The sequence below is a fragment of the Ciconia boyciana genome, chromosome 6 (assembly GCF_034638445.1).
Source record: "Ciconia boyciana chromosome 6, ASM3463844v1, whole genome shotgun sequence".
Lineage (NCBI taxonomy): Eukaryota > Metazoa > Chordata > Aves > Ciconiiformes > Ciconiidae > Ciconia > Ciconia boyciana.
Genome location: NC_132939.1, coordinates 48,254,433 through 48,268,938, shown reverse-complemented (window position 1 = coordinate 48,268,938; position 14,506 = coordinate 48,254,433). Strand labels below are relative to the sequence as shown.

Genomic DNA, 14,506 nt, shown 5'->3' with positions numbered 1-14,506 from the left:
AATCATTCAAATATCTACTGTGTTTTCCAATTTTTATGAAGTTTGCAACACACGTCCCCATCCCATTCTCCCTCCCCAGTTCTCACTCACCACTTCCTCTCTCTAGTCCACCCTGATGAGAGGTGCAAAATGCCACCATGTAGCAAAGCACAGCCTATAACCCACTGCTCATTCCTTCACAGCCAGTGGTTAGAGTAGATCAAAATACGAGGGGGAGCTCACCAATTTTGGTGGTCGTCGTGACGGGTCTCGAAGTCAAGTGGTGATGCGGTGTTGCATCATCTTATGGTGACAGGATGGACCATGGGGAAGAGAATGGGGACAAGAGAAGAAATGTATCTGAAAGGAGTTCCTGTCCCCAAAGAGGGCCCTAGCTAACTAAGCAAAAGTGTACGGAGAGGTGTAACATACGGACATGTGGAGGTGGGCTGCACATCCCTTGTGCTCCTCACCACAGATTTGTAAATGAAACACTAGGACTTGATCATGGTGGAGTAACTGCATTGATGAAGAAATGAGAAATAAAAATGGAGGGTATCCTTCCCCTGGAAAGTGTTGAAACACCTGATGCAATATTCTGCATCTCAGGAGGTTTTAAACTTACCAGAGGCAACGCATGTCTATTAAAACATCAACAAACATGCACTGAAGCCACACATCCTCAGTATGTAAAAACAGAGCCTTTCCTCTTGCCTATGAGGAAAATAGGATCCAAGAACTGTCAAAATATTCAGCCCTCTCAGCCCAGCTCCTGTCTGAGCTAGAGGAAATAGCACTGTACACTGCAGAAGGCCAAACTCTTGTCATATACCATGTCCTCAGAGTTTGCTTTTCTTCTCTGTCCTGTTGTGCTTTGGATTTCTTAATGCATATGCTGTCAGTTCTTTACTACACCATTTTCCCTTCTCCTCACACATTCTCTCCCTCTACCACTATATTTCTTTCCATATTGTCCCTGCTCCTAGGTACCTGACATTTCACTTGCTACTGTTCCTTCCTTCCCACCCCACTCATGAGAGAGTGCCAAAAGGTAGAGGTGAGATCAGTAAAGACCAGGGAGTTATTTCACTAAGCTTGAGATGTTATCCCTGAAAATAGAGGGAAGGTACAGACCATTCAAGGCTTATTTCCATTTCTGTTTCCATTCCTTTCTCCCCTTGAATCAATACTGTATCTTTTTTCATCTTTTACCAAAGGGAAAAGGGGTGAGCGATGATGAGGAAGGAGAATTTTTGCTGTTCCAGCTAGGAGAGCTCCCCAAGCCAGGATAGAAAAGGGGTTCCCTCACTTTTACTGGAGGATTACAACTCTCCTCAGGATGTCATCTATTCTAACCCAAGCTCATAGCACAGCTTTAGACACATCTGTCATATCTCTTGCTTTACGTTCAAGAATGAGGAGTTAGTATATTAAAGGCTGATAAAAAGATCATGTCTGCATTTCTGGGCCTTCATCTGCATCTTCTAACACTGAAAGAAAGTGTACACTGAGGAGGTGGCCCCACTGCAGTAAAAAAGGAACTTTGATTGTGTGTTTTGGGGTTGTCCTTGTTTGTTAAGTGGTCTTCCAGTCCAGGATTCATGCACTGGACCATATGGTTAATGCTGGAGACAGCACTGGTACTAGAACTGTGTTTGGTAAAAGAACAATCACTTGTTGGAGTCACTTACAACCTGTCATTCCTCATTCTTCACTCTACGATGGTGTACACGCGCATGAATAAAGACAACAGAGAAATGCATATGGAATGAGAGAAAACTGTTGAGAGAATATACACTTAATTCTGCCACCATAGGTCTCTTCTAATCATTCTTTTGATGATATGGTTCTGAAGCCCTTACTTCCCCTAAGTAAAATTTATTTGGCCACTGAATTTTATTGAGGAACTGTTTACATTAGTAAATTCTACTAGGTGTGTAAGGGTTGCAGACTTACAGTCCTTCTTTTCCACAGAGAACTCTTCCTACTGCTATTTTAGTGTCATACTGGAGAAAAATGATGAGCATATTTTAAGTTTCTGAGGTGTTTTGTAAACATTCGGAATAGTTCAAGCTCTCGTTTCTTTGTTTGCTCTCTCATTGACTTCTTCATTTGGAAAACTGAATACCAATTAAAAATATCACAGAGAAATCTTAGTGAAGTGTAACTTTTCCGAAACACCAGGAGAGATTTTGGGACTGATTTTGCAAATCCTAATTCACACTAATAGTTCTTGCTTCAAAAGTACAGTCACTCCCATCAGCGAGACTTCACATGTAAGTAAGAGAGATTTTAAGAATTAAGGACTTCCAGGATCAGTCCTTTTGATGAGATGCTTCTGGGTGTTTATTAGCTCATCCAGTTGCAGAATAGGTAACATCTGTGCCTTAGCAGACACCATGTATTCTGCTAAGGAAATCTGCTGGTTTTATGACTACTTAAGTTGAACAGTTTGGGACTAATACTTCTTTTTTAGTCACATACATAATCTCAGTGAAGTTAATAGTGTTTAATGTTTTGCTTATTACTCATATAATTCAAGATTGTAAACCTGGGCTCCTCTTAAAAGTATTTTAAACCAATTTATAAAATAAAAAAAACCAAACAAAGCCAGTAATGATGCCACTTCAGAAGGATGTTGTGTTATATGTGTTTTCCAAGAATGAACTATTTCATTATTATGAATAATGTAACAGTGGTACCAAAGGAAGACCAAATCTATGGCATTCAAAAATGTCAATCAAAAAGTGTTTCATCTTACCTCACTCAAGCCAAGAACTCATATGGGCAAGACAGCTATTCTACATGCTGTCTCTTTGGTGAATTTATCTATTCCTCCATCCATCAGTTCATCTTGTTCCATTTTGACAGCAAGTGACCCTGTCACTCATCATCTTTATAAAGTCTTCTGACAGAAGGTTTCCATGTTACATTAATTGTTGGATGGATGACCAGATGGATGAGCAGGTTGGTGAACAGCTAGGTAAATTACTCATTCTTATTATTTTTTAATTTGAGTGGTACCTAAGTTGCTGAAAATGTCTATCTACTTTGGAATGAAGGAACAAAGCTATATTGTCTCAGGTGTTACACTGCACAACGTCATTCCCTAACACAAAGTGTGAAGACTGAATTTCCTTTCACTTTAGTAAAAACATAGCTCTACCCTTCTAGCCTAAAAATGTCCAGTGCTTTGAGAGTGTCTGAATGCTCAAATATTGTCTTTTAGACCCTACTGCATGTGTGATTGTCTTTTAACAAAGCATCAATATCCACAAAAGGTAGACTTCAGTTCAAAACTTCAGGATGGCTTACAAATGAAAGTGCCTTAGCATGCTTATAAGCTCAATCTTGGAGAAGCAGTGACATAAAATAAAAGATATGGTGGAAAACCAAAAAGGAAAAAAAAACCCCAAAATAAAAACACAAAAGAAAACAAAGGTGCATTTCTCAAGCACATAAATTGCATCAAGGAATTAGACATGCATCTGTTTTAACAAAATTGAGGCAATCATTGTCTTTAGTGTTAAAGGGACTTTAGCAATTCAAACTTACCAAAATTATCCTCTTTTTAGTGTTAAGGTTTATTTATTTATTTTAGTTTGATCTTGTAAATTAACAGGGCAACCCACTGAGACTCAATAAGCATTTTCTGTATACCTTTATCTTAAAATTTATTTACAGTTTAGCTGAATTAACTGTTCCATAAAACCCTGGTGGTCAAAAAATATTTGTTTTAGTTACACAAATATTTTTGTCTTACTTTCATAAATACTTTAGCTTTAGTTACAAACATTACACCATTGTAGACCAAACCTGAAAAGTGGGCAACACTGTCAGCTCTCATTGAAGTCAACGGGAACTGAGTGTGCACAGCACTTTGCAGGATCAGACCCTTCACATAAAAATATTTTGACTGTAGTTAGCCACATCCTTCATGACCTTAACTTAATTCCTACTGGCTAAAACAATTTGTTAATTCAGCTGAAGACAGAAGTTTGAAACAGAACATAAATTATATTTTTCCAATCCTACAAAACATTGGTTTTCCCTCTTGGGAAATTTGTTAACAACTATTGTCTAAGCACAGAAAATGCAAGATCTGAGTTCAAAGGTCACCCCCTTTTATCAGCAGTACTTTCTTAAAAGGAAACAAGAGAAGATTATGTTCTGCTTTTCCTAGACTTCAACGCAAGGAGTTAGTTACAGTGATATTTTTTTTTTAAAAATACCATATTTAATATAGAGGGAGAAGATCTTCCTGACTTATGCTCCACTGTATTACGAAAAGCCCAGTCCAAACCCTGCTGAAATCAGTAAGAGTTACTCTGTTACCTTCAACAAGCTTTGGAATGGGCTCTATATCCAAGATTTTTTTTTCTCTTCTAAATTCCTGATAGAAGAACATTATTATTCTGACACAAGTCCCATTTCAACAGGTCACTGAGTGTGTGCAGAACTCTCACTCAAGCCAGCTGGACTTATGCATTTTAACAAGTCTTTTGCTGCACTGAGGCCAATTACTCCAGGCAAACCCACAAAATTACATAGCACTGCCTGAGATTAAGTTAGGGAAGAATTTGACCCATAACTTAAACAAATATATCATTTGAGTGTTCAAACTGTACTCCAGACATAGCAGAAAAGCGACAGAACAATCATCTTTCTCTGTCTCTCTCACTGTAGTTTAAATGAAAATGTTAAAAAATGTTTTCTTTACAACATTTTTTAAAATTGTTTAATTATCTTAATACAATTAGGAAACACATAGCCATAGTGGCTAATCAGACTAATGAGAAAAAAGAAACTTACAGGAAGTGGTTTAACAAGTAGGTTTGAAAATTTTTTAAGAAAACTTTAATAATAAAGATATACATGTAGTTTAAAAACAAATCAAAATAGGAAAATCATGCAGTGGTTAAATTGCCATAATACATGTTGTTGCTCTTTGCTGCTCTTCTTCGTTTTTTTTTTTTTTTTTTTTTTTTTTTAAGAAAACATCTCCTGAATTTTTGCTTGTTTGTTTGTCATTACTATGATAGCAAGCTTAGAATTTCGTCCCTTTAACTGCATTTTAATAGCAATGTATTATAGCATGATTTATCAACATATGGCAGGTGAAAGCTGACACAAATTATACTGAAAATTAAAACAGTCATTTATGCAGCAGGCGATTATCATTTAAGAAACATTTATTTGCAGGCTTTAAAAATGAGGGTTTAGAATCAAATGGGTTTAAAATGAAAGTTTTAATGACTGTTACCTTTTTCCTGCAGCCACTCCTCTACGGGCCGGTTATATTTGAAGGGGATTTTCTGTTTTACCATTTGGAAGCGTTCACTATCAGTGTTGCCTTTAAAGTTTAAAAAACAGCTTAAAAACAATCTGAAAAGTCAATGAAATAGTTAAAACATCCTAGATTTTTTGGGTTTTTTTTATGACCTTATTTAGCTATAAATAAATAAGTGCACGTGTGTGTACATATATATTTGAAAAGAGAGAGATTTATCTTTAGTAAGGTGGAGAATAGTTACACATCCAATTGCCTGAGGTTCTGGAAGGTCGAAGAAGTTAAATCCTATGAAAAAGATATCTCAGTTTCTCCTCAGAGTATTTGTTTATCCAGATTGGTTAGAAGGCATGTGTAATTTGTCTGGGACATGAGACCTTGAGTGAACTCAGTGATATGAGTTAAAACATTTTGCTCAAACTCTAGATCTGATTACACAAGGACATGGCACAATATATCAGTCACACAAACACACAGTTAGTAGTATTTCGATAAACCTTCTCGCAGTATTAAAAGACACGTTAGGACTAGAAACCCAGTAAAAAGAAAAAAAGAATGGAAGAAATTATAAGAAATTGATGCTGAAAGGATGTATAGAATGAGTTTAAAAAACCCTAAGAGTGGGAAGATAGATAGAAAAAAAGGAAAGTAAAATTTAAAAAGAGGAAGAGCTGTTAATCAATGATATGCAAAGGCTTGTGTCCAGTTACCAAAGACTTGGGCCTGTTGGCAGAAGTAACAGAAGCTTAGAAACTGATATAAATGAAAGCAGAAATAATTACCCAAGATATAAATTCTGGCAAATGTAGTTCCATTGTTCTGTGTTGATGGATGATAGAATTATCCAGTAAAGTGTGTTTTGGAGGAAAGCCCTTAGCACTCGCACAGTACAGAAAGGAACAGGATTCATACAAAGTCTTTGTCCAAATTCCCTGGCTACTGAAAAAATTGTACAGGTCAGATGGGTTGGGCCAACCTATAGTAGAAAGGAGCAGCTCAGTTTGGTGGTGTTAGGATTGACAGTAAATAAGTGCCATCATTCTGCTTTTTCATTTTCTTCAGCTACAGTCACTTTCTTACTCATTCTAGTTTTTGTTTCATGTATTATTTTTATAAAGCTCTTCAGATAGGCATAAAAAGTCCATCTTTTACAAACTTCATTATAATATTGTAGAAAACTAGAGTAAGCTCCATGCTTACTGCAGTAATGCTACCATAAACAGAAGTTCAATAGATCAGTAGTGCTCCAATACATGTTTTGAATAAATGTCAGTCCAAGACTGCTCTGCACAATATGCAGTACTGCTTTTAAAATCCCACATATAAATAACCTAATGTGGCTTCATATTTATTTGACTTTCTGAAACAGATGCTGGAATCTTTTTTTAATGTAAAGATACATCAAGGAAAAAAATATATATGACTAACAGCTGGCAAGATGCTCCACCCAGTAAACAGGAGACACTTGCATACTGCAAGCAATATGACTGGTAAACCTCATCATGTGCTTGATAATCCTTACTGTGTAAACTGTTGCTCGGAAATGCTGCCAGTCTGTATGAGGTACCTGCTGACCACAGCTATCCTCTCCAGCATCATCTTGTTACTGCTGACTTTCTGGAACAAGTGAGAGGCACTATAGCGACACACCAGCTGTAATCCCACAAGGATTCTCATGTAATAAAGCACGGACCTAATCTTAAAGGGTATTTGTAAAAATTATTATCTGTATCTCTTTAGGTCCAGCTGTAAGGAAAACAGCAATTTGGATTTGGGTTAATATCTCCAACTATAATAATGAACATTTAGGAGCTTTGCTGCTTATTTGGGCCAACAGGCAAAACAAAGCAAAAACATTTCAGACGAGCTTTACTGGCCTGATTCCTTATCACCTTCCTGGAAAGTCATCTACTTTTTTCCTTCCATGTAACAGAGCCATTGTGGGAAACTGCTATTCCCCATTGTAGAAAGATCTAATTAAGCACTAGCTGACACACACTGATGTACCAGTTTCTCTGTCCCACCTCAGATGCCTGACATGTACAACTGGTTACTCAGATAAACTAGAAGGAAAAGACAAAATATTGGAAACACACTCTGTCAGTCATTCATCAAATAATATTAAACAATGTACTGTGGTGGCTTGGAATCACTCACAGACATTAAGTTACCTTCAAGTACATTCCGAGTTCTCATAATTCATATCAGCACCAACAAAAAGTACCAACAGTCAGTTCTGTACTTCTATGAATACAGATTCATAAACATAAAACTTGAATCATGTTTGGTGCAGGATCTAAGAAAGAAACTTGATAAACAGCAGGTAAGGTAATATAAATAACAAAAACAAAAAAAACCCAACTAAAGCTAAAGAGACAGAAATATTAAAAAAACAATTATTTTTGTTCTATTTATTAATAATAAGCTGATAACTAATGTAGGCCGGGGTCACGCAGGTCAGTTGTTTTCCCAATTTCTTAATCTAAAAGATAGGTCCCTTTCCTGAAAGTTCTCTTGTTCTTTTAAGCCTAAGGGAAGTTTACACTCACAGGACAGGAAAGCAGACCTGCTGGTTTGGGGAGAACAGAAACAAAAGTAATTGAGTCAAGCTCACTACAAAACCAGTATCTTTTTAGGATCAGTTAGCAAGGCATTCTGCTTATCCATTAGACCTTTTCTCAACACACTAATCCATGCTCTTCTTCACCACACCAGCTAAATCTCGTTAAGTGCAATCATAGAAATTCTGCATCTCTTTTAGGATATTTTTGGTCTGTTGCAGTGTACCTATTTTTCTCTGTGTAAGAAAGGAGTACTAGGTCCTGAAAGACACTCAGGAGGTGTTTCAATGGGACTTAAAGACCTAAATTTCTCTGTGAACTCCTAAATTTCTCTGTCAACCCAGAGAATTTAACACTTACAGAGAGTCTGCTGCTACATCTGTATTGCACGCGATACAGAAAGACATGGTTTCAGTAGAGATGGAGGTTATTCCCCACTTTATAGAGTATGTTCTGAGCAATGACTTCTGGTTAGATGGCAGTGCATTGAAATCTTAATGTTGATGGGCAAGAACAGTTTCTATAGGGCCAAAGAAACTCTATAACACACTTTACTCAGAACAAAAAACTCCACTGGCTTTATTTGGTATGTACATAAGCAACTTTTTACAGGTGGCAATGAGATCTTTTTCAGAATAAAGAATGATCCATGGTTCATAGGAACACAGGAGTCAGCCAGTGGCTGGCATGGAGTGTTTCTTCCTCTATGTGGAGGTCTGACTGTAGAAAGGAAACAATGTAGTGGATTGAAATTTCTCATAAGTAGGGCATCTCTCAAGAACAGGCCAGCAAGACTAAGGTAAAAAGGAAGTGGGACAATGAAAGAAGACATGACAGGTAAAAATGGGTTTCTAATAATACAGTCCTAGACCTTCAAGAAAGCCAGAAATGACAACTATTCCCCACCACATCTTTAAATAATTTTTTTTAAAATCAGGTTTAATTTAATTTTATTATTATTATTATTATTGTTAGGCAGATCTATTCAGCAAGCTTAAAATGCATATAAAAATCATATCATTAAAAGCTATGAAAAATTGAAGGACATTAGAAAATTCAAATAGTTTTAAATTGCAACATTAGTACCTGAGCTATTCTTTTTTGTTTTGTTTTTAAATTTTATTTCAGACATTAGTAAGAATGACTTTTAAAAATTTGTGCATGAGAATGTATTCACTGATATACCCAGTCACAACATTGAGCTAAAGAACAAGATTTCCATTGTCAAGTGCTTGGGACAGTCAGTAAATATCAATAAAAACATACAATTATTAAATTAATATTGACTTTGAGTTGTGCTTTAAAAAAATAAACACAGCATTTGATATGAAAGTTCAAAAAGGAAATATCATGGTTTGCAACACGAAGTAACATAAGTTCAACATAAAGTAAGCTCATCGGACCTCTGACAGCTGAGCCATGATGTGATTAAGGGCGATTCTTGTCCATTTTCACACACAGAAATTTTCAGTAACAATGCTTTTGTGACCTCAATGCAATGCCTTTCTAGAGCTGAATGATACACATGTTCAAACAATCCCTTCACGCAAATAATCTAGACCCCCCCCTTTTTTCTCTTTGAGTCCAGCTCTGATTCAAGGCTGTACTCCAGAAAAGAATACACAGGATAAAAAGAGCCATTTAAATTTATTTTAGAAAATACACTTAATCACATAGTTCTTTTGCATTCAGAATCAATGTGGGTCTCAATGGTCTGCAGGATATAATTTGTTATAGTAAAATCGTGTTGATTAGTTTTGCTACTTGTGGTTTACCAAATATTTTTCCTCCCATAGGTTCTAGCTGCTTAAATGATATGAGTACCAATAGGAACTGCTAATTTAAAATAACCTTCCTCCTTTTTCCTTCATCTGCGTAATAAAATCCTGTATATCAATATGACTTATGATCTGCTTCATGATTCAGCTTCTTCTAAAGAACTGTACCTCGGAAATGCATTCTCCTTCACCTATTTTTTCTCCTTTCTCATGCAAAATTCTAAAGCACAGCCAAATCTGGCTCTGTGAAGACTGGGATAAAACAAGTCTTTTATTCCATTTAGCACTCATATGTACAATTAACAGAAATCGTGCTGCATCTCCTAAGTATCACATAGACCTCAATTTTCCAACAAACTGATAAGCATCCAGGCTCTCATGACCTTAAGGATTTTAATAGTAACATTTTCACATCTTCTGGATCCCTGAATCTTGTTTAACCTGAATATTCAAAGTATTTCAAATACCACAGACATTCCTGAGGACTAAATATTTTTGAGAGGAATCTGGCAGAAGAGCTCTATTTTTTTGTTTGTCTCTTTTTCCCCCAAGAAACCTGGCACTTAAATCATAAAAATCAGAGCCTGTTGGTTGCCAGTCTTCTGTGTTTTTTCTGGAACCCTCTGTATCCTTGCTCCATGGACTATACAGATAAATAGATCAGATTAACTTCTAGCTTTAGCTCTTGATAATCTTCAATTTAGATCAAACTAAAATGGTAAAAAAATCAACAGAATTTTCTTGTGCTAAGCACTCTTAGCAGTTCCCACAGGAAATGCTTTTCATACAGTGCAACAGTCCAGGGGGAGACAGTTTAAATTTACTCATGGGCAAAGCAGAATTTTCTTCCAAAACCCTACAATGTTGGAAGATGGTTTGCTTTTCCACTCATGGCTCCTTTAAGAAAACAATCAATCTTTATTGCATTAAGCTTATTTCTAAACCAAAATGGATTCTTAAGCCAAAGAAAGTAAAAGAGCAATTGAAGCTCTGAAAAATGTTGCTTCTTGGCCTAGATACCAATCATGATGATTTACTGCCTCTTTGGTGTGAAAGAGAAAAGCTGAAAGGTTCCAGCGAATTGCACTGGGCAGAAAGAAAGTACTTGCTTCCAGGTGGAATATTAATCCAATCTGATGTGTTGTCAAGTCTGTGAAGATGCTAAAAAGAATACCATAAGAAAACATTCATCTGTCCTAAATTAACGCCTAAGGCTGTTTTATGAAAAGACACTACAGCAGCAATATTTTCCTCATTGCTTATAAGCCTTTAAAAAGAATGAGACATTTTATCTAATGAGCAGTTACTAAATGAAAGGCGATATGTTGATATTAATGATTTAAGAAAACATTTTGAGATCAGTTCTCAAGGTTTAAACTGATCCCACCTCTGTTTCCCTTATTGTGCATGGAATTTCAGTAGGAGAAGAGCTAGTAAGCAGTTAGTGTTTGATAGCTCAGTTCACCCAGCGGCCTTTAATGCCAGCTCCCTTTGAGTTTTTATGGATGCCCATAATCTCACTAAGATTTACATATAATTAATTGACATCAATATGGGAGGGACGCATGGTAGCCTGCTGCAGCCTGCAAAGTCTACCTTTAAGGGCTAAATCCTCTACTGACATAAACTGATCCAGTTCAATTCAGCCCCAAAACTCTTCTAGAGCTGATGCTGTGTGCCCCGGAAAAGGAGGCTCGCATGCATCATGGCAAAGCTACCATTTTTCCCTAATAGCTAATAAAGGGCATAGATACTGCAAACCACAAAAGTTTCAGAAGTGTGTTTGTGATTGGGACGCACTGAACCTTTTTAACTACTGTTTTCAGGCAGCTGCACTTAAAAACTTACAGTATACTAAATTGTCCCATTTTCACATTTCCTTAATTACATATTTTGTTCTGAATACTATGAAGTACAACCATTGTTTGTTCACATTTTGTATTCAGCAAGCAAACTAGACAAGCCTATTAGTAAACTTAAAATTTAGGACTAGACCCTTCCCTCTTCCATAAGTCAGGAAGGAATAACAACACTACAATTAGCTTTAGCATCAGGCCTGTTTATGGATAGCTGTTTATTTTGTTGCATTACTGTAAGGCCATATTGTGGTTTATGTTATATAACATAGGGAAAGTTTGCATTAAAATCAAATCATATTAAAAAAATCTCTACTTGCAGCAGTTTTTATAAAACACTTGAAAAAAGTCCAAACTTGAAACCACAGATCTGGCTTATGCAGAAATGAAACAGGATGGCCATGCAACTAAACAAAATAATTATAAGGCAGGTGATCTGGAATCTTTCTAACTACCACAAACTGTCCCTCTACAAATTCTTGCAAAGCTTCAGTTTTGCCTTGTGTAACAAGGAGTGCTATGGAGGGTTAATTCAAATTTAGGATTTTATTTTATTTGATAGGACTGAAGAATAGCCAAGTCTTGACATTGTTTATCTTTGCTTCAGCTCTTGGATATTATGTTTTTCCATCTGCCTTCACTGTTCAATAAAGTTGCATCTTTTGCTATTGAATTCTCTTTTTATTTCTTGTCATAGAATCATAGAATGGTTTGGGTTGGAAGTGACCTTAAAAATCATCTAGTTCCAACCCCCCTGCCATGGGCAAGGACACCTCCCACTAGAACAGGTTGCTCAAAGCCCCATCCAGCCTGGCCTTCAACACTTCCAGGGGTGGGGCATCCACAACTTCTCTGGGCAACCTGTTCCAGTGCCTCACCACCCTCATAGTAAAGAGTTTCTTCCTTATATCTAATCTAAATCTACCCTCTTTCAGTTTAAAGCCATTACCCCTCATCCAATCACTACATGCCCTTGTAAAAAGTCCTTCTCCAACTTTCTTGTAAGCCCCCTTCAGGTACTGGAAGGCTGCCATAAGGTCTCTGCAGAGCCTTCTCTTCTCCAGGCTGAACAACCCCAACTCTCTCAGCCTGTCTTCATAGGAGAGGTGCTTCAGACCTCTGATCATCTTCATGGCCCTCCTCTGGACTCGCTCCAACAGGTCCCTGTCCTTCTTATGTTGGGGGCCCCAGGGCTGAATGCAATACTCCAGGTGGGGTCTCACAAAAGTGGAGTAGAGGGGCAGAATCACGTCCCTCGAGGTGATTCTTTTGATGCAGCCCAGGATACAGTTGGCTTTCTGGGCTGCAAGCACACATGGCTGGGTCATGTTGAGCTTCTCATCCAACCAACACCCCCAAGTCCTCCTCAGGGCTGCTCTCAATCTATTCTCCTCCTGGCCTGTATTTGTGCTTGGGATTGCCCCGACCCATGTGCAGGACCTTGCACTTGGCCTTGTTGAATTTCATGAGGTTCACACGGGCCCACCTCTCAAGCCCTCATTTTCCCCTTAGTTCTGGAAGCCCTTGACTTCATCTTCAAATTCCCTCTGATCACATTGTTTGCTGGGAGCCACACCTTTCCTTCCATCCATCTCATCATGGACCAGAGATAAAAGCTGACCTTCACACTGTAACTCTCCTCAGCTCACTGACCTCACGACAAAAGACAACGAGGTCTCACTAACATAAGTACTAAAAATAGGAGAGAGAATTATCAAGCAAGACTACAACAGCAAAAGTTACTCAGGTAACTGGAGTTGTTTCTAAGTGCCTACTGCCTCAACCAAAAGCTTTACGCTGCTGCCACTCTCTATTTTATCTTATCTTTTTTAGCCTAAAAAATATAGGGTTCTAATTCAAAGCAAAGCAGCATTCAGGCCAAAATCATTGGGAAACTCAGAGGCAAACTAGGAGATTAGAGTTTAAATGTCTGTCCACAAGGTGCAGCTAACAAGGGCCACTGTGACATTAATAAGACTAAGGAAGACTTTGAGAAGTCATCTAAATTCACCTCTCTGCCCCAGGACAAGATCAGTAACTTTTCAACCTCCCTTAGATTAATCTTTCAATCCTGTCTTGGATGACTGAGAAAATGAGTGCCTTGCCCCTGATAATCTAATACAGAAGCACAACAGGAGCAAAACAAAAAGAAAACTCAGATTAGCAAAGGTGGAAGAAGATTAATCAAACTTTTTAAAGGGTGCAAAAGAAAAAAAAAGTTAGTCTTGTGAAAAATGTGATTCAGGTCTTATTTTATATGAGCAGATTTACTGAATCATTCCAGCCGTATAGAAGCTGAGGCCGTGGGCATGAGATAAAAATCAGTCTACTTTAGTTCTCTTTTGATTTGTGTTGGAAAAGTGAACTAGCGTACAGTATAGAGAAAGCAGTTACTATTTCAACCTTTTTACAGATATGAAACAAGTTGGGTGTCTACATTACCAGATATTTGAGATGTTTTGTAAGTAATGTGTAAATTATTGTTTTTTCACTGACCAGGTCCAAATTAAGCCCCATATCAGGCAGCCCAGGCTAAAGTGACTATTAAAGAACAACTGAAACTACATATTGATCTTTCCATTTTAAACAAGAACAAATTTCATTTTGCAGGAAGAGATATAAAACAGATCAGAATAAAATCCACTGCTACTGTCCCCACATCCCACTTCTTCAATTCGTTTGGGAAAGGTCAGGATCTGATGTATATAGCCCAGCGGGAACAAACAGCATAATCAAATGCCAAAAGCACTTTATTTGTATTGACACTTTAAATTCTATCAACTCCCATTTATCTAGGGGTTGGTTATCTGTTTTGTGGATTATGCAAAGTCAGGGCAGAGAAACACTGGATCTAGTTTACACGTATTGGGTTAGGCATTGGAGCTACACGAGTGCAGCTGTTTTGCTTCCAGGATCAACTGAAAACAGAACCACTGCCTTTTCATGGTGCAAGATCTGAGGTAAGAAAACTTGTGGCCTTACACCTGCTTCATAAAGAGTCAGTGGCTCACTATCACACCCCTGCAAAGAAGAGCGCACAGG

At 37.5% G+C, this 14,506-nt stretch overlaps 1 protein-coding gene across 12 annotated transcripts in view; it reads right to left on the bottom strand.

Moving 5' to 3' along the window:
- NRXN3 (neurexin 3) overlaps nt 1-14,506 on the bottom strand; it is a 984,600-nt gene that overhangs the window by 112,881 nt on the left and 857,213 nt on the right. For 8 of the 12 annotated variants that reach the window (XM_072864172.1, XM_072864170.1, XM_072864169.1 and 5 more), the window contains one exon: nt 5,243-5,332. The exons of the other annotated variants lie outside the window; for them this stretch is intronic. In XM_072864172.1, the coding sequence (XP_072720273.1) occupies nt 5,243-5,332 (90 nt within the window). The remainder of the gene's footprint in view (nt 1-5,242; nt 5,333-14,506) is intronic. 12 annotated transcript variants of the gene reach the window in all.